The sequence below is a fragment of the Atractosteus spatula genome, chromosome 9 (genome assembly GCF_055471065.1).
Source record: "Atractosteus spatula isolate fAtrSpa1 chromosome 9, fAtrSpa1.hap1, whole genome shotgun sequence".
NCBI lineage: Eukaryota > Metazoa > Chordata > Actinopteri > Semionotiformes > Lepisosteidae > Atractosteus > Atractosteus spatula.
In genome coordinates this window covers 47,988,654-48,013,577 of record NC_142714.1, presented here as the reverse complement: position 1 = coordinate 48,013,577, position 24,924 = coordinate 47,988,654, and the positions used below count along the sequence as shown (strand labels likewise).

Sequence of the window (24,924 nt, the reverse complement as noted above, 5' to 3'; positions counted from 1 at the left end):
AATGCAACTCCCATTTCCTCTTGCTTCTTTCTGTTCATGTTACACTGTTGATTCTGAAGAAGTCCATACTTCCTCAGTGCCTTTGAGAGTTTTAACAATGGATGTTAAAGTCCCTTGACATATATAATGATATATCCTAGCAGTCTGTCTGCCTTGTTCTGTTGCTTCCCCACATTGCCTAGAAGATAAAATCGATGTCTAAACACCTCTCATAATTTGCGTCTTCAAACTCTGTATTATTCATTTTATATTAGCAGTTTTTGTCTTTCCTAAGCTACATCACTATTGCTATATTACTTATTAATATATGATTAATTAATTACTCATTAACTAAATTCCATATTAATTAAATTATTAAATACAAGGCTTCTCAAAACCAGGGGTATTCCCAAACCACACTGTGTGCACCCCTGTCCTTGTTATTGTATTAATAAGATATGAGAAGCATAATGCTGAATCTGCATTTTTAATATTAAAAATATCCATTTACAACAGCAAGACATGTAGAAAAAAATCAAGTAAGCAATTTCAAAAATGGATAATAGATATTTGTATTCTTTGACAATTTTTAAGAGCTCTTTTTCAAAATTCCTTTAATCTAATGAGCATGTGAGAACCGCCTGCATAAACAGTAACTGCAGGAAACACTCCATTATTCAGGAGTTCAGAGGGCTGGTCCAGAAATGAGGAAAGTAAGATAACCCTTTGTTCAGTGCAAAGGCAGTTTATGTCTCAAAGCCCTGACCACTATAAAATGAGCACAAGAATATGTTGCAGAGTGTGCTGGATGGGCACTGCCTTAGTCTGGAGAGTAATGATGCCTTGATAGACTTCTGTCAGGTTTCCATGATGATGTGAGGGCCTGATCACTTTACAATAGATTTATTCTTGGACTATAAATCTAACATCTGACATGAACCCTTACAAATGAATAGGTGTCAGTGGAAGTCACTCATCTGTGCTCTCTCTTTGTCACTCACTCCACCCCTCAGTCTTTCTGTCTCTGTGCCTCACTCTCTGTCTCTAAGGCTGACTGAGCTGAAGTATTGCTGCAGGTCCTCCTCAGTGAAATCCAGCTTGATCCTGGCTCCAGGGTAGCACCTCTCGATCAGCTGCTTGAACCCGCGGCACTGCTCTGTCAACTCATCCTGCATGGCTCTCCACACCACCTGCTCAGAGAGAAATCAGCACCGCTTAGAATGAGGTTCACATTCATTATCAAACGGAACTGCACTGGGGTGATAAGAAGGCTCTAGTATTGCCAAAAACACTTCAACAACTAAAGAAATCAATGCCGACATACTCGTACTGATCACTAAAGTAAAGCCCTTTCTAATGCCAGGAAACAGCCTCAGGAAGAGCCCCTCCAAACTGTCATTCTGCATGGAACACACACTGTCATTACACAGATACATATCTGTTTAATATGTCCTTCTTCACAGAGTTATCAATTTCTCTGCAAGAGAGTGAGTTGAATGCAGTTAAATGCATTCAGAGTGAGTTGAATGTGGCTGAATGACTAAAGGAACTAATCACCTGATTTAGCTATCTAGTTCTCTGCAAGAGAGTGAGTTGAATGCATTCAAATGCATTCAGAGAGAGATGAATGCAGTCGAACGACTAAAGGAACTCGCCACCTGTTTGCAGTGCCTGCGAACTGTAAAACATACGATATAACGATAGTAAGAGTCACAAATTCTAAAACACAAGACATTCACCGTTTAATGTACCTATCTAGTATGTCTTAGGAAAGCAAGGGTAATCCTGAGAAGCCTGGCAAAGACAGAGACACAGACTAGGGGAGGACATGCAAACTCCACACATAAGGCGCTCCAGTCACAGTCCCTTGCAGTGCCCTGCTGGAGTAGTTTACAATGTGCTGCACCTGCAGGAGGCTCTCATCTTCAGCCAGGTGTCTGCTGACCCGCTTGTACAGCGTCTCGATCGTCTTGCGCACCTCCCGCCCTGGGTGACGCTCTATGACCTTGCGCAGCTCCTGCTTGCTGTACGCCAGCTTGAAACAGACCTCCTCCTCGCGCACGCCGTGGGCCAGGCACGTCCGCACCCCTCCCAGAAATTCCTGAGACGGGGAGGCAGGGAGGGCGAGGGAGAGAGGGATCAGCGCGGCTACAAGGGCTTACAGAAAGGAGAAAGGTGAGGCTGAAAGAAAAGGGAAGAACAGAAGAGGGAAGACCTGCAGACCTGCAGGGACTAGAGGAAGGCAGAGGAGGCAGAGAGAAGGGCAGTAGCTGCAGGCCTCTCTTGAACAAATAGCATACACAGGAGACTTGGCAGAAGAACTGAAAATGAAAAACAAGTTCCAACTGCCTTTAAGCTTCAGCACCAACTTATCTTGACGGGAGTACACCGAGTTCAGAGCGCTTTATATCATCTATTTCAAACTTAGGGCCAAGAACAGAAATGCATCTTTGCAATAAGGGATATTGTTGAAGTAGATTTCACTGGATCCTTTTAGGAAATGGCTTTATCCTTGGATCAGTTACTTCTAGCATAGAGAGTTGAGGAGTTTACTGCCATATGTACATGAACACTGGAATTCTTATTCGCTCTGATCTCTCAGGACACACACAGGACAACAGACAACACCACACAATGTAGACAGTACATTACAAACATATTAAATAATAAAGACAGGAACAATAAATATGTTGTGGAGAACAATAAATATATAGTAGTGAAAAAGAAAAACATGGCAGGCCATGCAAAACGTGCTTAGTGCAGATGTGCTCTGAGTCTGAGGCAGTGCAGTTAGCTGTTAAGTGTGCGTACTGCAGTAGGGTAGATGCTGTTTTTGAGTCTAGTGGTCCATGCTTTAATAGTGTGGTACTGCTTGCCAAAGCGCAGGGGGGAGGACAGTTTGTGGCCGGGATGGTTGGGATTCTGAATAATGGATTGGGCTTTTTCCGCAACGGCGGATGGTGTGAATCTCATCGGTTGATGCCACCACTCTTTGTAGTGCCTCTTTGTCACGCAGTAGTATTTCTATTAACCGAGTGAGCAAAATGGGCTGAAAGACTGGCTCTTTCTGTGAGTTTTTTTCCGATCTTATGTAAGGAAGAATGGAGCTATAACAAGAGTTTGTGAGAAGTAGATAAATATATTAGAGAGAGAGGGCTCCTAAGGCAACAATCAGCTTCTCCTACAAACTGCTGCCCACACGCACAGATGCTCACACTTTAAAACACTGATCCGCCTTATACTAAGCATATAAGTCTTTACACCGGAGTCCTTCACACGCAGTGACTTACAGTGAGTGTGCCAAGCGGCTGGCCCAGGTTCAGAGTGACATACTGCTGCCGGTAGAGGGCGCTCTTCTCTCTGGCCTCTTCGCACAGCGACTCCAGCTCAGGCAGATGCAAGCGGGATATGAAACCGTGTAGCCGGTGGAAGTTCAGCAGCAGCACCACTAGGGGGTGTGTGCGCAAGCTCTGGGTGGACAGGCTCTCCACTGACACCCACGGGAGAGAAAGAAAACGGCCTCAGGAAGCGGCTGTGCACGGAATACACACTACCTACACGCAGAACAACATTACAGCCTTACATTCATTACATTTTGAGATTTTTAATACACCGACCAAATGGTTCAGGAATGCATTTGAGAAAAAGAATTATTACAGATTGTGATTCTACATTTTTAGTGCTCCCAAGGGCAATGCTATTTGCCACCAATTCCGTATAAAACCTTACTGGTAGCTTTTGCCTGTAATGTTTGTAGATTGTCCATGATTTTCATCATGTGTCATCATCTCACCTTTGTTTTACTACACTTTACTCAGCGTCACAAAGATAATAGTAGGAGTATAGTAAGATAATATAAGAGTAAAGTGAACAATGCATGGTCTGATTGACATGCGATTTGAAAAGAGTGAGGGCAAAGGCATGACTATTCCAGAGAGATGACGGAGAAAGTGCATGTGTTCTGTGTATTGTTTAGTTTAGCTGTGCCTCTGTGACCAGTTCAGCGGTGCCGTGACTGAGAGGGAAGGCGGATACACGCACAGCTCTGGAAGGCAGCAGTGAAGAGCTGCCTGTACGCAGCATCCAGCCCCCAGCGCCGCTCAGAGCCGCCCAGAACATTCTCCCCTTCCAACACAAACTCCTCCAGTCGGGGCACAAAAGGCAGCAGCCCCATCCGAGCCTTCTTGGAAAGCCGTAAGTTTTCAATCTCCTTGCACAGAGCATCCTGCAAGACCAATGTAACCAATATAACAGGTCGGCATTGCTGCAAAACCCCCATTCCTCCAAGCTACCTGAAACACTTTCCATTCTCACCCTTAGTTTGTTCTGTTTTCTTAAAGTTTAAAAAATCAATTGATGAGAGCAGAGCATCCCTCTTTCCTGTGAGTGCCATACGCACTACTTAACTATCAGTGTTTCAGTAATGGGAGAGAGTGGTGATACTCTACCATGTGGCACGTGTGTGCCGTATAGGGAGTGCTGTATTTGGTGTGCTGTACGACACTCACAGTGTGCCCTTGGAGGCTTTGCTGGCTCAGCTGCAGAGTGCAGAGGAGAAGGGAGCAGTAGAAAGAGGCATGGGGGTTGCGCAGCGTGCCGTGGAGACGCTGGTCAGTTTCCTTCAGCGTCCACAGGCAGCTGAGTGGCTCTGTCTTCTCACAGAGGGTGAGCAGAACACTCAGCCGGGGCTCCACACACCCCAGCAGCTCCTGCATGCAATCTAAGCTTCCTGGGCCGTATGATACCGGGGGAGCAGTGTTTGACACTCTTATCCAGCTGCATGGCCTCTTCTTGTGTCCTGCTGGCCTGAAGTCAAAGAAACTCACACAGTGAGATTTGGGAATTAGATTAATGAACTTGATTGCAATGCTTTGTTACATATCCTCAGAATTTACTAAGATCATTTAGGCTGTCAGGTGGATGAGTTCTTGGTTAGGAATAAAGGCATAGCAGGCCTAATATGGTCTTGTACAAGAATTAAGAAAGAAGTAAAAGTGGTGTCAGAGCTATCAAATCAATTATGCCTTCACAGGACATAATACGAGGGATTAAAAAAACATTTCGCAATGAATCAGGATTCATGATACTCACAATTTAGTCTGGTCAGCCACATTGCTTATGGTTACAGCTGGGTACTGCAGAGAAAAGACGGCAGAACAGAGAGTAAGTCACACAGACAGATGCCAAGAGGCAGCCTCTTATACTCTACATACTGTGCATACTAACCTGCTGAAGAGTAAGTGAAGCGCTGCAAGACAGAGCAACCCGCCGCATAATGAATGTCCTTCAGGATTTGTACCACGAGATGAGTGAATGACATTAGATACAATCAACCTTTGGGCTAGCAAACAACGCAGAAACCTCCTTTCATAGCTCTGAGAAATTAGTAGGACAGACTAGACTAGACCTGACACCAAACATTTTGCTTTGTGATTTAAGGCTGCTCTGGTGCTATTCAGATCACTAAATTCTCTTAATTTGTAAATCATTGTAGTACACTTAATACAGGGTGTTCCAAGAATAAAGAATACTGTTTTAATCTTCAATATGTTTCTAGACAGTATGTGGTTTGAGTGCAGAGACCCCCACTTCCTGCTCACCTCAGTGCTGAGACTGTGCTTGCTGCCTCTGTCTCCTCTGTTCAGTGCAAAGAAAATGGTGAGGAACTGTTGCTCCGCAATGAGAACAGAACTCAGTTCGCTCAACATCTGCTCAACAACCTGGCCAAGAGAGGAAGAGGGGGGTTACTGAGCACGGCTGATGGACCTATGCAAGTTATTGTGTGAATGCTGCTGAAATAAAGGACAGTGGCTCTATTCTCACCCTGCTGGGTCTCCACTCTGTACTGGATGATGAAGAACTGGAGTTGGGGGCTCTTTCCATAGACCCCTGGAGCACAGGAATCATACCTGTCACAGGAAAACAAACAAAGCATTATGTGTTAATATACATCAAATGGAGGTGTAGGAGAACACTGATCTGTTATCTATTCGCATCTCACCCGATCATGAAATCAATTTTACAAGCTGCAGTACCTGCAATAGCATACAGTTTGGAAAAGAGGCAGTGCGGTTATACTGCTGCTAACTAGGAGATAAACTGTAATTGTAGACTGAGAAGTATCTGCACTGGGGTATGGATTTCCAAGGGCACAAATTCCTCCTTGACTGCAGCCCTAATAAATTACAGATTGTATTAACACAGCTGTTAAAATAAAGAAACGCAGATAACTGGACAAGCCTGCTATTTGTGTTTGACAGGTACCAGGTGATCTGTGAACAATGCACTTCACACTCAAGGTCTTTGACATGGGGGAGGGAAGGATAATACAGTGTTCTGGTCACTGGAACAAATATTCCTCTTGGATGTCATGCATGAAAACATTGCCAGGCAGCTCTGTGCACAGAAAACAACTGCCTTGAGCCAATATTTCTGAACAGTTTCACTGCCAGCTGGAGTGAAAGATATGCGGTTATCCAGGTTGCAGTCAGGAGTAAATTGAAAACAGCTCTTGTTTTAAATAAAAAATACATAGTAGTGCAAGGCTATAATAGAAACATTTTTCAAACCCATCTATTCAGAAATTGCTAGATTGGGTTTAAAAGGAAACTTAGGAAGCATGAAGAATTTAATTTATCTTTTGGCACTCTATTAACAAGTCTTTCAATTGGATTCCAAAGAAATCCAATTTATTTTCAGTGACCCCTACAGAAGTGTGTATGTTTGAATGAGTAGGTCTCCTATGTGAAACTCTGAACAGCACAGTCAAATTAAGGAGAGAGGACCTGCAGGCAAACAAATCTTTTCCTTTCAGTGTGTAAGAAAACAAAGATTAAATACATTAGGTTAGCCAGGAGGTCAAAGACAGGTTGGCGAAGTCAAGAGTGAATAACACAAGCAGTAAAGAAAATTAATTTTACCACCATGGTGAACTTATTTTCCAACATGAATATATACTGTACTGTACATGTGGCTGGACTCAAATTTAGTGAAACCATCAGACATATCAAAACACCAGCTTTCAGATTCACACTCTAGAGCCCCTCTCACCAAATCTCTTTGTCTCCTTGACTCCAGACACCTTGAATTTGGCTGCGTCAAAAAGGTCCTTCATTTGTCTGTCATAAAGCTTTCCAATAATGTCAGTATACACCTGGAATGAAGATCAATATATGTTTTTATTTTTAGCCTCTGTGCAATCAAAGGATAAAGTTAGACACTCAACGAGCATCTTTGCTTTAAAAGTGTAAATCAGACCCGATTTAAAGAGGCAGGGCAGCTTTCTCCTCTATTAAAAAAGGGGACAGGCACAACATTCTCTAGCTGTTGGGAAAAATCTTTTTCCTCCACAGCAATTGTAGGCATAAACAGCTCCAGTTCTGCAGACTTTGTAGCTATCTTTAAAGCTTGACTAAATAAGCCAACGAGTGGCTGAGTTAGATTACTGAGATCTTGGCTGTAATAAAAAGCAGAAGACCAGAACCAGAGTTGGAACCTCTCCTGATCGACACCGCACCTCTGCACAGTAGACATCACACTGCCACACAGTTTCATCACCAGATGGCAGTTTTTCTCTAATATCAGACAAGTTCTGGCACTACAGAAACAACAACTAACAACAGTATTATTTTAGATTCAATCTGTCGCAACGCTGTGCTCCAAAAAGAATGATTATTAAAATGCTATTTGTTTTAAAGCCTTATTTACGGTAACAAGATTTCCATTTTTTGACTAACAAATGAGTCTCTTCACAATTGCACAAACAACAAAACCAACTAAAGGGTGTTGTTTAATGTGTGACTGTACGTCCAATCATAAGTATTATAACAGTGTCAATGCGCACTTATAGTACAATTGCCTAGGAATGTAAAGAGCTAAAAGCAAACCTACTGTAATTTTATGGTCTATGAAAATGACAGGATTCTTATTACTGTTCTGTCACACTGAGTGAAAAGGTTGACACAACACTGAAGTATTTATTTCTGTACTGAAATTGCTGTTGCAACAGTTATTTGGAAAGTTGTAACAATTACTCCTGCAAGAGTTGCAAAACATTGCAATGCTCTGGCTTTTCTCTTTCTGATACTTCCAGCAGTAGCTTTCTACTCTGAATACCGTAGATGCAGTCTAGATACAGATAGCTCTGACCTTCTGCAGGTGCTGAAAGGCAGTAGGGCTGTTCTCTCTTAACCAGTCCATCAGTGGTGCATACTGTGTCAGCTGCTGGTGAAAATCTGTGAGCTTTGGTAGAACCAGCCTGTCTTCGTCCACTGCAGCAGCTCCAGTATTTGCCACATCCTGCAAACAAGACCCATACCACTGCTGTACACACTCAAGCACAGGCCTTTTGAACAGCAATCTCGGCAAGCTGTGACAATGAACATTGGCAAACACATCTAATCTTTACAGCAGAATAATTCATTTTCAGTTTTAAGGCACCTCCTGGTAAATGGTATACGCAAGCATTAAAAATAAAAAATTGTCAATGCAATAATCATAAGATCACACACCACACCAATCAGAATAATATCTGTTCTGCTAAGCATTAACCTGATGACCTGATGTTTGGGCTTCAGCTTATAATATTATTTTGAGTGGAACTCAATATTTTTTCACTGTGGTAAAGCTATAAATAAAATGTATTGGATTCAGATGAAGAACATATTGTTTTAAATCTTGTTTTTCTGTCTCCCCCAGCAGCTGTACAGGGCTATCTGGCCCTGTATGGAGTGGCCTTTACCTGCTGGACGATGAGGGCGTTGATGTACAAGGAGCTGCGCTGCTCAAAGATCTGACGCAGACTCTCAAACTTGATCAGCTGCTCTGCCACAGCATGCAGTTTGCGCTGCCCTGCAACACAAAGCCAGGAAACCTGAGCACAGTGCTTTACTGACACTGTCACAGCGCCCACTGGACTCCAGGACAAAGCACAATACAGTCCTGCTCCACAGTAATGAGCATTCTGCAAAGAATGGAAGTACACTTTTATCACAGTATACTTACACCCCAAATAGAAATTCAGGTTTCTATATGTGCGCATATCTGTGTACCTCCGTAAGGCCTTTTATAATGTTTTTATATTTTTTATGCCATCAAATACTTATGTGATTGGGTCTGCTACATTTTATGGCTGGTGTTTTGTTACAATAGTTATCACTTATCATGTCACTGTCACAGTGTTTGAGAGTGGTGAGAACTGGGGCAACTCACTACACACAGGACTAAGAAAGCTGTTGGAAGACTTTTACAACAAGGACCCCTAAACTGCAGACAAGCTTTATTCTGAGCTTCTCATCAATCTGTTGACAGTGCGAAGAGCTTCCAAAAAAACTAAATTCAATGACGATAAAATGCTTGTGCTTGAGAAATACAGAACAAAAATATTTGAGGAGCCAGGGAAAAAATATTAGCGGGGAAGATGGCATAAATAGTCAAGCTCACAGGCATGATATTGCAAAATAATCCATTCAAACTTCCTAAAATTCCTGTAAGCCTTGCCAATGCTTCTATAGGCTATTCAGCAAAAGAGAAAGGGCAAATATTTTTTAAAAAAACAATTAGTGTGGATACTTGAAGCACAGAGTTTGGATGAAACCCAAGCCTTTGAAGCCCGGCTTTTATTTCAGCACAACACCCCCACAAGGGAACGTCAGATACAGCACTCTTTCTGCTTGTGAAATTCTGTCAGGGTTAATACCCTGACCTATTGTCTTTTTCATGATTCATAAGCGATTCTGAGCAGTGATTCTCAAGCAGGAACATTCCTGGAGACAAAAATAAGAAGAAGAAAGAAAAAAAGGACTGCTGGCACCAGTGGCCAGCTAAGAGGTCAGGCTTCCCCTGGAGTTTATACTTCTGACAGCACGCAGGCATTGAGAGGCGGCTGCAGGGGATGTGCCTTTGGAGGCCTGCGGAAAAGAAGGTGTGTATCACCCACCCTCAGCAGGCAGAAGCACAAGGGGCACAGGGTCACACCCACACCCCTCTGCGGGGACTCAGGTGAATACTCAACCTCTGCATCGACTTCTGTGGGAAAGGTTTAAATTTGGCGTTCACATTAATCCTCGCTGTCAGCAATGAGCTGCCAGTAAGGATCAGTGCAGCCTTTAGTTCTCTTTATGGCTGCCGGAGAGTATACACTGAGGACTGTGCTGAGTAACCACACACATTCTTGATGGTTTTTAAACTTTTTAACTAATCTTTTTTTTTTGTAGAAAATCATTACAGGCAGAAATTAGCATTGCACAAAGTAGAACAAGAAATGTGGTAATGACCTACAGGTTTAGCCACTGAAGGACTGCATATTCTTTGGTAGGGATGTTTCTCCAAATAAAAAAAAACACTAAATTACTATTTAGTATATAGAAATATATAATACTGGAAGATATTTCTAGTAAAAATACTAGAAGACCGGGCAGTGAAGTGTACGCACGGGGTCTGTACCTGGGGTCAGCGGTGTGTTGGCACAGTTGGTCAGGGCCCGAACTGCAGCAACACATGCCTTCACATCCTGCTCCTTCCCAAGATCCCCTTCACTCAGAACCCAGACATGCTCCTCGCTTAGAGTCAGGCTGTCCTGGAGCACAGACCGCCAAGGAACACCAGTTAAACACATATTTCTACAACATATTACACCACTCAGATTCTCGTTACAACACATAACAACAATTCTCCCACAGCTTGCCCCTGTAAAACGATCCCTACTTCTGCGAAGCAGGGAGGCCATGTCAGCTATCTAAATTCATCATGACAGGGTACTATGGGTCAGGTGCTTTTTCCGGCAAGTTCTAGCAAACCTTGTCAAGCACTTCAACAGGGCAAAGACAGGAGAGGAGGACAGTAAATGTAAAGTCACTGTGGAAAGTTACCAGACACTTAACACAAATAACAAGCTGACAACTGGAAATAGGACATGAAAAGGAAAATGTCAAAATATAAAAAGACCAAAGGAAATATGATGCATTTTATTGTTCTCCATAGATTTATCCCCTCTTAATAATCTGTCTGGTGATCCTAAGGCTACCCATGAATACAACAGGCTTTTCCGGAAAGCACAGTGATGTTGTTCCTGTAAGCACATTGAACTGCTGGCTCTTAAAATATCTTTCCAAATTAATCAATCTGTACTAACAAGCTGCCCTGTGGGGATTAGTCTGATTTGCCTTTCAGCACCAGTGTCCCTGATAATTTGTATTTTGTATTTTGACATTTGAAAACATAGATCTGATGTCATGAATCACCGCTGTATTGAGCCATGTGGAAAATGCTGTTCCAGCCTCAGGTTTGGTGCTGTAGATTTTGGGAAGGAGAGGTGAGAGTGGGTGCTACTAGAGACCCTGGGGAGGGGAAAGTTGTTCATTCGTCTTCCCATGGTACTACAGTACACGCTGGCCAGACTATTTCAAACCCAATCAACAACATGTTGGGCCTATTGAGAGGAGCAAGAATAATATGAAGAGGGTGTGGCGTGTCTTTTATATTTATAGGTTTTGCAGCTCATTGTCATTCTTTCAACCGCTGAAGCTGTAATATAGGTAAAGGTGTGACAAACCTAAATACAGATCCAAGCCTCTCGATCAGTTTTTAAAAGGGTTGAGATCTAGGGCAGGCCGGTGACTCTGTGGCTTAGGATCTCCGCCTGTGGCTAGAAGGTTTCCGGTTCAAATCCTGCGGCTGGCAGAGGAATCCTACTCTGTTGGGCTCCTGAGCAAGGCCCTTAACTCTGTACAATGGCTGACCCTGCGCTCTGTCCCCAAGCTTCTCTCCCTGTCTGTGTGTCTTTGTGTCTCATGGAGAGCAAGATGGGGTATGTGAAAAGACAAATTCCTAATGCAAGAAATTGTATATGGCCAATAAAGTGATCTTATCTGGGAATTATTCTTGCCAGGGAAGGTGATGTAACTCTGACTCTAGCTCGTTAGGTCCAGCCACTCGTTGCCTGTCACTGAGAGAGCCCATTCATTTTCCCTGGGGGATCCCAATACTTCTTGCCAGTGGGTGCTTATTTGTATCGGGGGCCGTGCAGCGGGGTCCTCACCACCAGGTAGGAAAGCTCAGCGTCCAGCAGGCTGTGGTTGCGGTCGATGCGCTGCAGCCAGGCATTGCGCGTGTGGATGCTGTCCATCTGCTGCTGCACGGTGCGCAGCAGTGAGTCGTGGTGGCTCAGCGACTGCTCGATTCGGGCCACCTCCTCCAGCCCCACCTCCAGCAGCTGCACCAGGCTGCCCACTTGCCGCTCGGAGTCCAGCAAGGCCAGCAGGTTCTCCTGGAGGGGAAAACGTGGGTGTCCTCTATTTCGCCGTATAAAGCAAAACACAGCACATTCTGCATTACATGGTGTAAATTACCATTTATTATTACGACCTGGTTTGTTTTTCTTGCAGGTCGCAGTGGTTAAAAAAGGTAAACAAATAATGAAGAATATGAAGAAGAAAAAACTTGTGGCTGGATGTGTAGCTTGTCTCAGCCTTGCTCTTAACAGTTTTGCTGTGCGGGAAAGTGAAGGAAAAACAGGCATCAGTGAATCCCTTGATGCAGCACCTTTAACACATTGACGGTGTACAGGAGGAAGCTATACGGAGCTTCTTGCCTCAACTACATTTCCCAGAAGGCTATGTGGAATGATCTACCAACCATCCTCATTGTTCTGGTGACTGTAAATAAAGCAATTACATCTGTCTTACTGTACATTACAGCTGCCTATGTATGTCTGGGATCCAAGAAGTCCCACAAGTGCTACTCATTTCCTACTCATTTCACAGTGCACACTGTGTACTGCATATTATTTCCTACAATTTCAAATTTGCTTATTAACAGTCCTGACTATTTGTTACAATAGCCTCTGAAGATCTTTTTAGATTATCATGTGTGGAGGTGAGGCTCCCTTCACAGCATTGAAGCCTTCATTGCTCTAAGTGATACTCCCTGGAAAACAGGGAAATGTGAAAACAGACAGCTACACACACATTTATTTCAGGAATGACATGCCTTCATACCCTGTATAGTACAAGTATACTTCACAACAGTTTTATATGTAATTTAATCACGTGGTTCATTTCTGAAATGTTGAATTGGAAAGCATATTCCTGCAGGCCGCTGTGATTATTGAATAAATGCATTTCGCACAGCATGACTGACAGCAGTCAGTAAGCTTAGACTGCACACTTAATCCATAGAGCATGATTTCCTCCGGCTATAGAACAGGGGGCCAAAGTATGCAGAAGCTTCACAAATGAAGGTATGCCTCTAAGCAACAGCTGTGGTACAGTGCTGTGTTGCACGGTCTCTGTATTGCACAGGCAGACTGGCTCCCTCAGGAAGCTGTGCTTGCACTGTTCACAGAGTATAAAAATATGCCTGTTCCCCAGATAGAACCAGCACAGTGTTATCAATTTTTAATCATTTTGCATGCCTATAAACCAGGAGGATGAGAAACAGAGGAAGAAGCACACAGCCTGGCTTGTGTAAGTATAATCCTGACAGAGCGACTATTCCTGGAGGTCAAAGGGGACATGGCAGGCGGAAAAAAGAGCCGAGCTCTTGCATCGTGAAGAGATTTTAACCACACAGACACTGGATGTGTCTAACTTCGCTTAATCCTGACCAGTTCTCAGCACAAAACCAGCTAAAGGGTGTTGTTTAATATGTGACTGTACGTCCAATCATAAGTATTATAACAGTGTCAATGTGCACTTATAGTACAATTGTCTAGGACCCGCAATGTAAAGAGCTAAAAGCAAACCCACTGTAATTTTATGGTCTATGAAAATGACAGGATTCTTATTACTGCTCTGTCACGCTGAGTGAAAAGGTTGACACAACACTGAAGTATTTATTTCTGTACTGTCAATTAATTATTTCTGTCAATTAAGATCAGAACACGAGAAAGGTAACGAATGAAAAAAGACCATTTGGCCCTTTATGCTCATTTGGTCCTCTATGGTCCATTGGTCAGTGTCTGGTAACAGACCATGCTAAAATGAAATTCCCTTGAAACACCCTGGGAAAAGGACAGTTTGGAGTAGCCAATATAACCTAACCTTGCATGTTTTTGTGGGGAAGAGAGAGAAAATGAAGACAGGTGGCCCAAGCTGGAAACTGCCTATAAAATCGTGAGGCAGTAGTGTTAACAACCATGCCCTCGTGTCACATTGCCTGCCTCTTCTTTCACGTTATTACAGCTCCCCTGCTCTTTCACTGTAGGTCACTGCTGTCTCGGTATCCCCCGCTCCACTGTCCTCACCTTATCTAGGGCCTGTAGGTTAGCATGCAGTGTTTGAGTGAAGGCCTTGGCATTGGACACAGCCAGCTCACTCTGCTCCATCAGGTACTGGATATCAGCAGCCTCCCGTGCTGTCAGCTCCTGGTACCCGTCCTCCTCCTCCTCAACCTGCGAGCTCACTGCCCTGCCCTGCTGCCATGGCAACACCTCTGCAAGGGACGGACTCGTTGATGAGAGGAAGAGAGACCCACAGATCTCTGTGCATAAACAAACACATACTGTATTCATATTGCATGAACTCCCTCACTGTAGAACACAGCTAGGTGAAGCATTCTTCTCTATTCACAGGAGAATAATTTATCTTAGGATGGATCTGCAGTGTGTATAATGAATCACAAGACTGCAACGTGCACAAACAGTCCACTGGTGGATTTTTAAATCAGACAGGGAATAACTCATACTGAGAAGGAATGCAAATACTTCTTATTTTAAAAATAACAATGAACAATATCTGAGCTATGCCCCACCACCACACACAAACACACGCAGTATACATCACATTTATCTTAGACAAGTAAAATTTAAATCTAATGAAGTTAATTTATAATTTCGCTTCCACATTGAGGTTCGTACAGGCTGTGAGTGGGAGATATATCATCTCTTATTTCTGACTGTCATGTACCATCTGCCAGGGTCACAGAGGAGGCCGGAGATTGTGGAGGAACAGCACCTCCACATGTAGACAGAACGCACACTAATGACTAACGCGGTGTTGTTGTTGTTGTTGTTGTTCCCAGAGGTATAAGTAGGAGGTTGGGGGGTCCTGCAAATTGTGAGACTGCTTTGGGAACTGAATACTTAATTTCTCATTCTGCATGTTCTAAAGTAAAAGAATGACGAAAAAAACAAACACATGCAAATTAATTCAGAAATGCTGTCTCTTCTCCTATTAGATCAGTATCAGTCATGCATTTCCATATCAGGCTAGTAATGGGGCTCTCTTTCTTTTTATAAAAAAAACTTACAGAGTTGGGCAAGAGGAAAAAAAGGCCCATATGGACAGGAGAAGTATTTTAGCTATGGGGCAGAGTGTGGGCAGAGGCTCAAGATGTCAACAGGAAAAAGTAAAACAGATTTTTAAGAAGTCGTCTGATAGACACGCTGTCCATTATCAGTAGCTCAGGACTTCCATCTTTAAGCTTGAATTGCAATACCTAAAAAAAATACTACAGACCAACAGGCTGTTAAGGAAACTCATCTCAGTAAACACTGGGTGAACTTTTTCTCTATGAGACTAACATTCCCAGGCTTGAGCCAGCGAACGGTGTTTCTGAGCAGAAATCCAGCTATCTAGTGACAAACCAATTGAAAAGCCTTCTCACACACAAGCTGCAGTCAAGCCTGTTTTCCGCTGAGTTGCAGCAGCAGTGCCACCTGTTTGTGCTTCTTGCTGTTTAGCCTCCTCTAGGACCTATTCTGTGTAAATCGATTCTATCTGTGTGCTGAAAAAATAATTCACAGGACGTAAATATGGGTTGTCATTGATATTGACTCCTTGCTGGTTATAAGTAAAAACAGTCTCGATGTTCAAATTAATTTTCTTTTAATTTTGGATTTCTACTTTCACTGCGGTGTGCAGCTGTTAAGTAAATCTCTGGCTTCAGAGCACTGTGTCTTTCTGTCTTTGCCTCTAACACAACACGTTCTGGGTTGAGGTTTGTGTTATTCTGCTGTCAACAGGCTGCGGCACATTAGTATGTGGACTTTATAAAATGTTGTTCGATCAGATGTAAGTGTTTTCAGGTAAAATAATTTACATATATAATTAAGCTAAATATACAGTACACTATAATAGATTAGGAGTAGTGTAGTTTGCAGCTGGATTCTCAGTGTGCTTTAACTTGGTTCGTTTACTTGTGACTGTTGATTCAGCCCTCTTAATCTGTAATCCTGTCAATCTTTTCCCTATTCAGGTCTTTGTGACCTCTGTTGTTCACATAATTCTGAGATCTTGATTATCTGAAACCCATATTTACTGATTATATTTTCTAATTAGACAGTTTTTTAATTCTTTCCAGCTCTGCAAATGTAATTGATTTAAAATATACTGAAGCATGAAAAATGCAACAGATGCTGTTGGCTATAATACTCACTTATTGAGTTTTCATGCCTCTCAGTACTGTTTATACATTTTTTATATAACTCAAAAACTGCAAATATTTAGGTGCAGAAAACAATTAAATTAATGATTGCATCAGTTCATTTAAGATCAGCTGGAATTAAAACTAATAAAAATTAGTGTTATAAAGGCAATATGCTTTCTATTGCTTTAACTGTATTTACTGTATTCCTGCTTTTCATCAAACACTTAGAGTTCCTGCTGTTACTTCTGTAAAGCATTTCAGGGTAAAGAACAACATATTAGAACCTCTTCTGGAATGTGATAAATAAGAAAGTGAAAAATAAAGGCAGAAGATGTTTCAGACCATTTATAAATTCTGTTTAAGCAAGATCTGATGCCTAGTGCCTTTCTCATAGCCCTTAAGATCAGGATATTACAGTGCATGCAGATCATTCACGTATACCATCATTCAATCAATTGTTGAATCAGAGAACCAAAGACATGTAACAAAATGCATTCCCCTCATATTAAGGAAAATTATGTCTCTGAATGCTGTATTATTGCTGGAGATATGGTCATACAAGACCAGCTGCTGTGGTGAAAATGTAAGTAGTCACTTGCTTGGCCTTGGTTGTTCATTGCAGCTGGCTATGGGCATTAGTTTCCATATCTGTTCATATGTCATCATTTTCATCTTTTTTGAGAATAAGTGTTTGTTTAGTTATGCTGGTGTTACTGGACAATTGCTGCAAATTAATAGCGAAAGTTAGCATGACTGTATTTCATTGGCCTTATATGGTGTCCCAAACAAGAAATGATTCACCCTTGATAACATTTTTTGAAAATACCTTCTAGGATAGAGGGGCTGATGTTGATAAACTTGACTTTGTCTTGCAGGTAGCGCTGGTTGATCTTCCATAAGCAAGAGACGAAGGCAGTCTTCTCCCCAGAGCTGCTTGATACCCATTTATATACCTTGTCCAGGTGCAGGTGGAACTCTGCTGTCTCCTGTCCATCAGGGGGAAATTAAAAACTGCAGGTTAAAGGTTATGCCAACTCATCACTAACTCTCCCAAACCATCTCTGCTACATTGCACCTAGGCATCAGGCAAATTAATCTACAGTAGCATGTGATGCAATGCCATATATTGCACACAGGACACACAAGCATTCATTGGCTCACACATATAAAGGACACTGATTAACCCAGACTGCATCTCTTTGGAAAGTGGGAGGAAACAGAAGCACCTACAGAAATCCCAAGCAGAAAAACATATAAACTCCACAAAGAAGGCGCTCTAGTCTGGAATTAAATCCAGAACCCAAGAGCTGGGAAGCAGCAGCAAAATCACTTTGTCATTATGCTGCTTGCATTCAATCAAATTAAAGTCTACTTAGATATCCATTATATACTGTAATTTAATTGTATGTAAGCATTGCGTTCCGTACAGATTCTACGGGCTGCAAACATCTGAAAGGCAGAGAGAATGATGAAATCTATTTAAAGAGGACAGGGTTAGAAATCAAGTAAAAAAACATAAATTCAAAGTAACTTTCATCTATTGCAAAGATAGGCAACTCCAGTTCATAAGGGACAGATTCCTGCAGCTTTTACAAGCATATTTTGATTGGCACCTAATCAAGACAATCTTCTTGTTAAATTAATTAACTCAAACAATTGGAATGAAAGCCAGAAAACCCTGTAGTCCTCAAGATCTGGAGTTTCCTGTCCCTGGTCTATAGTGATACACTGTATTAAAAATATCTTCCCCTCCCCAAAAAATAAACACTGAATTAATTTTCTTTAAATAGTCATGTTTGCAACCAGTTCCAACCCTGAAGATGAAGAAAATCTTTTTTTTTTATCTAGCTCTTTTTTCATTTTCATAAGATAAAATATTCAGCATAGGGGTGAATTATTCCTAGTTGTGGAGTTTTTTGATTACTTTGTTTTTTCTGTATATTATATATTTTTTAAAATTCTTTTAAATCAAAGGAATTTGGACCAAGTACATCAGTGAAAGATCATGCCAGGACAGCAACAGCATGATGCCATTGTAGTTGAAATTCACTTTCAACAGCACATTAAAAGGAAGTTGTATACATTTGTTTGAGATTTTATGGTTTCCACTGCATAGCCCTTTGCTACTCACAATATAGAGTGGTGCCCAAAAGGTGTGCCCATTGGACACAGGTCCAATGGATTTTAAAATAGATCTTAATGCAATCTCTGAAAAAAGACAAATTAAATAATCATGGTAAGGTTCTGTAAGAAACATTGCCATGTGAGAAAAACCTGGCCATGTGAGTAAGAAATGTGACACTGTCAAACTGAAAACAGTGCTAAATAACTATCAGGAACGACCTCCCTGTACACAGTCTTATCCCTGTTAACACAATCTCTGGAGAGATTGATAGGAGATGTTATGCCACTCTTCCCGAACAACAGCAACCAGATGGCAGAGGTTAGCCATTCCTGGTTGTCTCCTGTTGATAGCATTAGCAAATTAGTCCCATAGATGTTCGACGGGACTCCAGTATGGAGAAACGGACATGGTAGGTTTTTGTCAAAGTACTGCTGAGTGGTGAAGTAGCCCACGTTTTCCTCTAGAGGAATTCTTTTGTTAAAGGAGATTCCTCTTCATAACTTTGCACTTCAGCTAGCTTGAACAACCCAACCTATAATGCCCATCACAATGTCTCTGAACACATTATCTTCTGTCAGAAGCGTTAAGGGCACAACGGCGTTCACTAGTGAATAAAACACTCTAGCACTCTCTCTGTCACTATTTTAGTTTTCTGGTTCACAGAAGATGCTGACTTTGAGAGGTCAACATTAGTACTAAGTGCCCTGCAAGCATGCACTGTAATATCATTTTTATGCAGACAGCAATCTACAGTTATTTTGATGAAGAGTGAGTAGTATCTTCTTGGAATTTCCTGTACTGTAGCCACTGAAATGTTGGGTCAGTGTAGTGTCATGACATGTCCTGTCCATGATATGAGCCTCTTTTCAGTTTCCTGGTGTCTCTGGGCTCATTTGCTGATTGCTGAATCAAATCTCAGTCTCCAAGCAAAGTCTTATACAGACCAGCTGCCTTCAAACAATCATGGTCATAGCAACTACTCTTCTAAGCAGGGCAAGATTGTATCTTTTGCTATTCTTTCAATAATTAAAACAAATTCTTTTTGAATGACTGTTTATTCAGATTAATGTAAGCTTGGCCATTGTACCTCAATTCACAGACAATGAACATCTGGCACTTGAGCTAAGTGAATTTTTAAAAATGTAAAAAATATTATGTCTAATGAGAAATTGATTTAAAATTGTGGCATTTTCCTTGTGCGTCAGTTTATCCAGAATGGAGATAGGCAGAACAGCGAATGAATTGTCCAATGCCAAAAAAGAAGAAATTACATGATTATAAATGATTTGAAATTATAAGGTTCAATAACACATTTGGTGGACAAACAGTGCACCCTCACGTGTTATGTGCAACTAAAGCTGTTCCACAGCGACTCACTGAAATTAATGGAATTTGCTGTTTAACACCGGTGTACAAGAGGGAACCTTATATTGTAGGCTGGTGTTGTAAACTAATGAAGAATTTAAAAGGTATGAAGATTTTAAGTAAATACATTTCTGTTGGGTTTTTTTTCTATAAACATCTGATTATGAACATTATGTCATGCACCTGAATCTATGCGCAGTACTCCTTTGTGATCGCCATTCATAGATTATCTTTAAAAGTTTAGCTTCCATAAACCTGGCAATAACTGTTATACCATTACAACTCAGGAACAGTTAATTTATGTACCCCAAATCATTTCCTTCTTGTTGACTTGCCTTGCTGCATTCTTCTACTAATGATCTCTACGAATGAACTTTTCCTCTCAACATTGGAGGAATTAAATTAGTTTATACATGGTTTGCCTGCCTGCAGAGATCATCTGGTTCAACATGGGGGATTGGTGCAATTACACAGTGCTCCTGACCTTGACAGCATCTTTCCCATCCACCAGTGTGAGCTCTGTGGCTGGCCAGCATGCCGACAGCTTGTAGTGCTCCCGGTCCGCCTTCACGGTCACCAGGACGACCTGCCCAGACTGGTCTGAACTCACTGCAGAGACAAACAGAGAGCAAGCACCAAGAGCAAAGCTGCACTTAGAATCAGTCAACAGCCTATTTATTTTGTGCCTAAATTAATTATTTTGTTTTTCTTTCACATGTTTGATTTAACCTGGGGTATCGCCTGGATGTGGTGATCAGGATGACTCAATGGAAAGAACTAAGGCAGGAACAAGAGTGAAGGGGAGTCACCACCACTGAAAGAGGAAGGAATTCCACATTTCCACAGCCAGGCCGGTGACAGCAGTAAGAGCTGCCTGAGCCACATTTTCTGCAGAAACCAACCCTCCAGCTCATTGTGCTGTAGGACTTGCTCTCACCCATCTGATCCACAATTATGTAATGCATTCACAGAGGCTGCAATTAACGATTTGAGCAAGTGACTGAAATAAACCTGGGCAATGGAGAGGGCTTGGTCCTGTCTTGTGCTGAGCTGCTGTGATGCAGAGTGTCTCCTTAATCAAGGCTCCTTAATCTGTAGCCCTTTTAAGCAGCTTGATGGCCTGACTTCTGTTATAAGCTCATTTTTTTTCTAATTGACTGGTGTGGAATTTGGTTTCAAATAATTAATAATTTATAAACTAGCTGCTGCTGTGCAAAAGTAAACTAAAAATGTTACAAAGCACGTTTGTCGCAGGCTTACAATACATACAGTAATCCTCTGCCGTCTTTACACAATTCTATAGGATTTAAAGAGCTAAAACACTTTTAAAAAACAATTTGTATGAAGCAAAAAGGCATCCACTCTTTAATTAAAAGCAAAATAAAAATTGGACTGGGAAACAAATCCTTTATAAATTAAGAAAAAAGGTAAAAAACATAAATAGGTGAAAAATTACAAAAATAACTACATTGCATACCTGCTGAATGAGAAAAATGTTGCACACAGTATCACTTATGCTTAGATCACTCCATGAATGTTCTGCTATTTCCATACTGCACACTACTTCTGAAACCACTGCAGATCTATTGGTGGGCTGTGCTGTAATACTGCACACTCAACACCTGAACACAAGTGAATGGCGTCCTAATGAGAAGCAGCAGTTATTCTCTGAACTACGGTTTGTTCAGGGCTGAACCTGTCCCAACTCACTGCCCATTCTGACGCCGAAATAATTCCTAACCCAGGGACCGCTGCCTTGTTCTTGGGAGCACAAAGCCAAGGTCTTCTGGGCTGTGGCAGGCCCCTAGGGGCGTCAGCTCAGTCTAAAATGTCACCTTCATCTCAATCTGCTTGCGTGGCGCCAGCTCTGCGGTCTAGCCAGGTTCATGTCAGTGTGCGCTTGAATGTGCCCGTTTCCTGCCTGCACCCCCGGCAGAAAGAAGGCGACAGAGACGGAAGCCGTGACAAATCTGAGAAGCACTCAAGGCAGTCAGATGTGGCCCAGGCATTTTAATCCAATTATGTCTGACATCATTCAGGCACATTCAAGCCACTGAGCCACCGAGAAACTGAAAAACGGGAAAAGATGACAAAAATGCATGCCCAATCTGATTCTCTTCAGCCACATGTCCGAGTTGACAGCCTGCTTAAATAATCAATGCAAAAAAGGCTCTCCCTGCTCTTGTTGACAGATATTTTTTAACAGCGCTCTGCAGAAAGGTGCAGCTTATACTCTAAAAGATCTTTTGAAAACATACCTTATCCTTCCAACTACTGGAGGTCACTGCATGTAAGCTCCGGGGGCATCAACTATACCTGCAGAGTGTGACCTTTAGGAAACCTGACGCTCTCGCAGGTGTTAACGTATAGGCTGTCTAAACAATAACATTACAGCAACTCTCTCCCTCATTGGGTTGCTTCCCTCAATCCACAAGTTACAAACAAAATCCATCGAGAGCAATGATAGCAGTGCTATATCTCTGTCAGCTGTAGTAAATAGATGCTAAATACTAAATAGTTAAACGTACACCACAGAAACTGCAGCCACCTGAACAAAGGACAGAGAGGTTTTATGGAATGTTACAGTAAATTAAACGTTTTCTGATTAGGAAGTGAAATATAGAGGAAGTAATCAGTGGGAGAATTACTTCTTATTACATTATTACATTGCTTAATAATGTAATAAAAGTATTGGGAAAAGACAAAACTGTTGTATAGCTTCCACGTATATAACAAAATGGCCTATGGCTAAATATGACCATTTTGAAGACAAAGCAACAAAAGTATAAAGGTAATTGCTATTCCTCCAGCACACTGAATTTTTATGTTCTCATGTAAATATTAATGTATAAATGGCTGACCCTGCGCTCTGACCCCAAGCTTCTCTCCCTGTCTGTGTGTCTCATGGAGAGTAAGTTGGGGTCTGTGAAAAAACAAATTCCTAATACAAGAAAATTGTATATGGCCTATAAAGTGGTCTTATCTTATCTTATGTGACATTGTTCTTAAGGTGTGATTGGCCATTGCTTAGACAAACAGTGGACTGTATCAATTGTAAGACATCAGTTTACTGCAGAGTGACTGTGCTAACAACCTATGTTGCCAGCACATTGACAGGGGCCTAAGACTGCAGTCTGTGCTAGAAGGAAAAAAAATCTTTCACACTAACTGTGCAGTGACTATACAGCTTTTTCAACTACAGACCACCAGCTCCCAGGTATGACTTTTAAACCAAGAGGAACAATGTTTTTTTCACACAATGGGCTGATCTGTTTGCGTTTTGTTTTCGAGAAACACACCATAAGTTTGAAGCAAACAAATGGTTTACGAGGAAAAGCAATTTTTCTTTCTCTTTTCATCTCACAGTACTGAAGCAGAGAAGGCTCTCCTTTCATTGGTGACTTTAACAGAGGCTGCACGTATCAGGTCCTTCAGATTTTTACAGTATTTATCTAGCTCGCTGTGTCGGCCTACGTGTGTTTTATGGGGTGCAACTGCTTCTAGAATTTGGGCCATGGTAGAATTCGCCCCCCTCCTGTCTAGGATGGAGGACCCAAAGCGGGGGGGGACACATTACCTGCTGCACACAGGATGGCACTCTTCCTCTTCCTGCGGGCTTTCCAGACGAAGGACACCCCCAGCAGGCGCTCCCCCCGTGGAGTGAAGACCTCCCTCTGGAGAATACTGCGCAGCGAGAACACGGCCATCCATCTGCACCAGTGTGGGGGCGCCCACAAAAAACAAAGACCCCGGCTCACTGGCGGCTCTTTTTACACCCCCCAAAAAAAAGAAAAGCAAGCACGAGGACAATGGCGAACGCACAGAAAAGGCCACATTGCTGCCTGAGCTTGTCCTCACTAGAAATCACAGAGTGAAATTGCAACCATGGCCCTTCAAGAGAAGCCTGGTAGCTTTCCTCTTACCCACGTCAAGCTTTCTCTCCCCTGCGATCCTGCGGTGAGGCCCAGCCGGGTGAGAGGAGGGCTCGGCGATGCCAGCAGCCTGCCAGACAGAACCAGGCTGGGTGACTGCAAGGTGCAGGAGGTTGCTGGGGCTGCTTGGACAGACTCGCTCGGCTACACGGAAGTGGCGAGCAGGTGAAACGGCCCTGTGCGTCTTGTGCTCTGCTGACTAGCGCAGACTTTAAACTTGCAGGTTAAACAGCATAAGGCAACCGTTTCAGCTGAAAGCAGCCCCCCTCTGCTGGTATTGTTTCTGTGCTTGGCGGCATGCTCAGAAAGGCTTTAAAAATGAGATCCTTGCTGCAGCTGGAGTCTTGTTTTCTCCCTCCTCCTACACCTTTTTACCAGATGCTTTACAGGAACTTCTTGCTTTCTGTATACCGCTTGTTTCCTGTGGTTTGACGTTCATGACACACTCATTAAACACATCCCTTTTTCGGAAGCTCTAATTAGTCCCCATTGGCCCTGTGTGGAGGTCTGACATCACGACTTCTCAATGAGCAGCCACGCAGCCTAACAGCCCGGTGGCTTCTTTTACTTTTACATTTTGCTCAACTTTTCACACAACCGTCTCATTTAATTCCTGCCATCGATTCCCGATCTGCTATCCCACTCTCAGGCTCTTGGAGCCTGATTCTCCGTCGTAAGACATTAATCTTAGTAATTACCACTTGTGAGCTTCACAGGGAGCCACAGTCACGATTCTCTGGCGTTTGTACAAGTTTGGACATCTTCAAATTTAAGTTCAAATTGCACTGATTTAAGAGGGTACTGACTTCAAAGGTCTAGTTTTTTTAGAATTAAAAATATAGGAATTAACTATCTGTCTTTATATTCCACTATGACTTTAAATTGGATCTCTCTAGACTGAGAACCAACTTTTATTCTTTTTTTCTGTAACTACTTAAGGGTTATAGCGTTAATAGAACTGTACGCATCGTAGAATACAGATAGGATTCTTATTTAATAAAAATTAGACAGTCAAATATTAAGCTTCTGTGTTCTGCTGCTTGGCATTCCCATTTCTGCACAATCTCCCTTGAGTGCTTAATGAAGAACAGTTCTTTTTTATCTAAGGCAAGAAACCTCAAGATTATTTTAATGAATTCAACTCGGAAGAATGCTTAT

General features: G+C 42.2%; 1 protein-coding gene across 2 annotated transcripts; it reads right to left on the bottom strand.

Annotated features, from left to right (window-relative positions):
* Window positions 1-452: 452 nt before the first annotated feature.
* LOC148828691 (exocyst complex component 1-like) lies at window positions 453-24,145 on the bottom strand. Of its 2 annotated transcripts, none has more exons than XR_016091695.1 (18): window positions 23,758-24,145; window positions 23,412-23,545; window positions 20,319-20,443; window positions 17,171-17,330; window positions 14,222-14,409; window positions 12,017-12,244; window positions 10,423-10,555; window positions 8,720-8,829; window positions 8,128-8,277; window positions 7,030-7,132; window positions 5,803-5,888; window positions 5,580-5,699; window positions 5,071-5,114; window positions 4,488-4,785; window positions 4,021-4,204; window positions 3,270-3,533; window positions 1,886-2,080; window positions 453-1,169 (listed from the first exon to the last, which is right to left on the bottom strand). XR_016091695.1 is itself a non-coding variant. In XM_088926023.1 (18 exons), the coding sequence occupies exons 2-18, from the start codon at window positions 23,539-23,541 to the stop codon at window positions 1,011-1,013; spliced, it is 2,613 nt and encodes an 870-aa protein (XP_088782149.1). In that variant the 5' UTR covers window positions 23,542-23,545; window positions 23,758-24,145; the 3' UTR covers window positions 453-1,010. The 2 variants fall into 2 exon arrangements, 1 of the variants encoding a protein (XP_088782149.1); XM_088926023.1 differs by having other exon boundaries at window positions 3,270-3,469.
* Window positions 24,146-24,924: the final 779 nt, after the last annotated feature.

Excerpts from the sequence above, each read along its gene's own strand:
- LOC148828691 (XM_088926023.1), bottom strand. The coding sequence starts at position 23,541 with ATGGCCGTGTTCTCGCTGCGCAGTATTCTCCAGAGGGAGGTCTTCACT. Across the intron at positions 5,700-5,802 it reads CAGAGTGGAGACCCAGCAGG|GTTGTTGAGCAGATGTTGAG; the intron begins GTGAGAATAGAG and ends TCTCTTGGCCAG. Across the intron at positions 3,470-4,020 it reads CACTGCTGCCTTCCAGAGCT|TGGAGAGCCTGTCCACCCAG; the intron begins GTGCGTGTATCC and ends CGTGGGTGTCAG.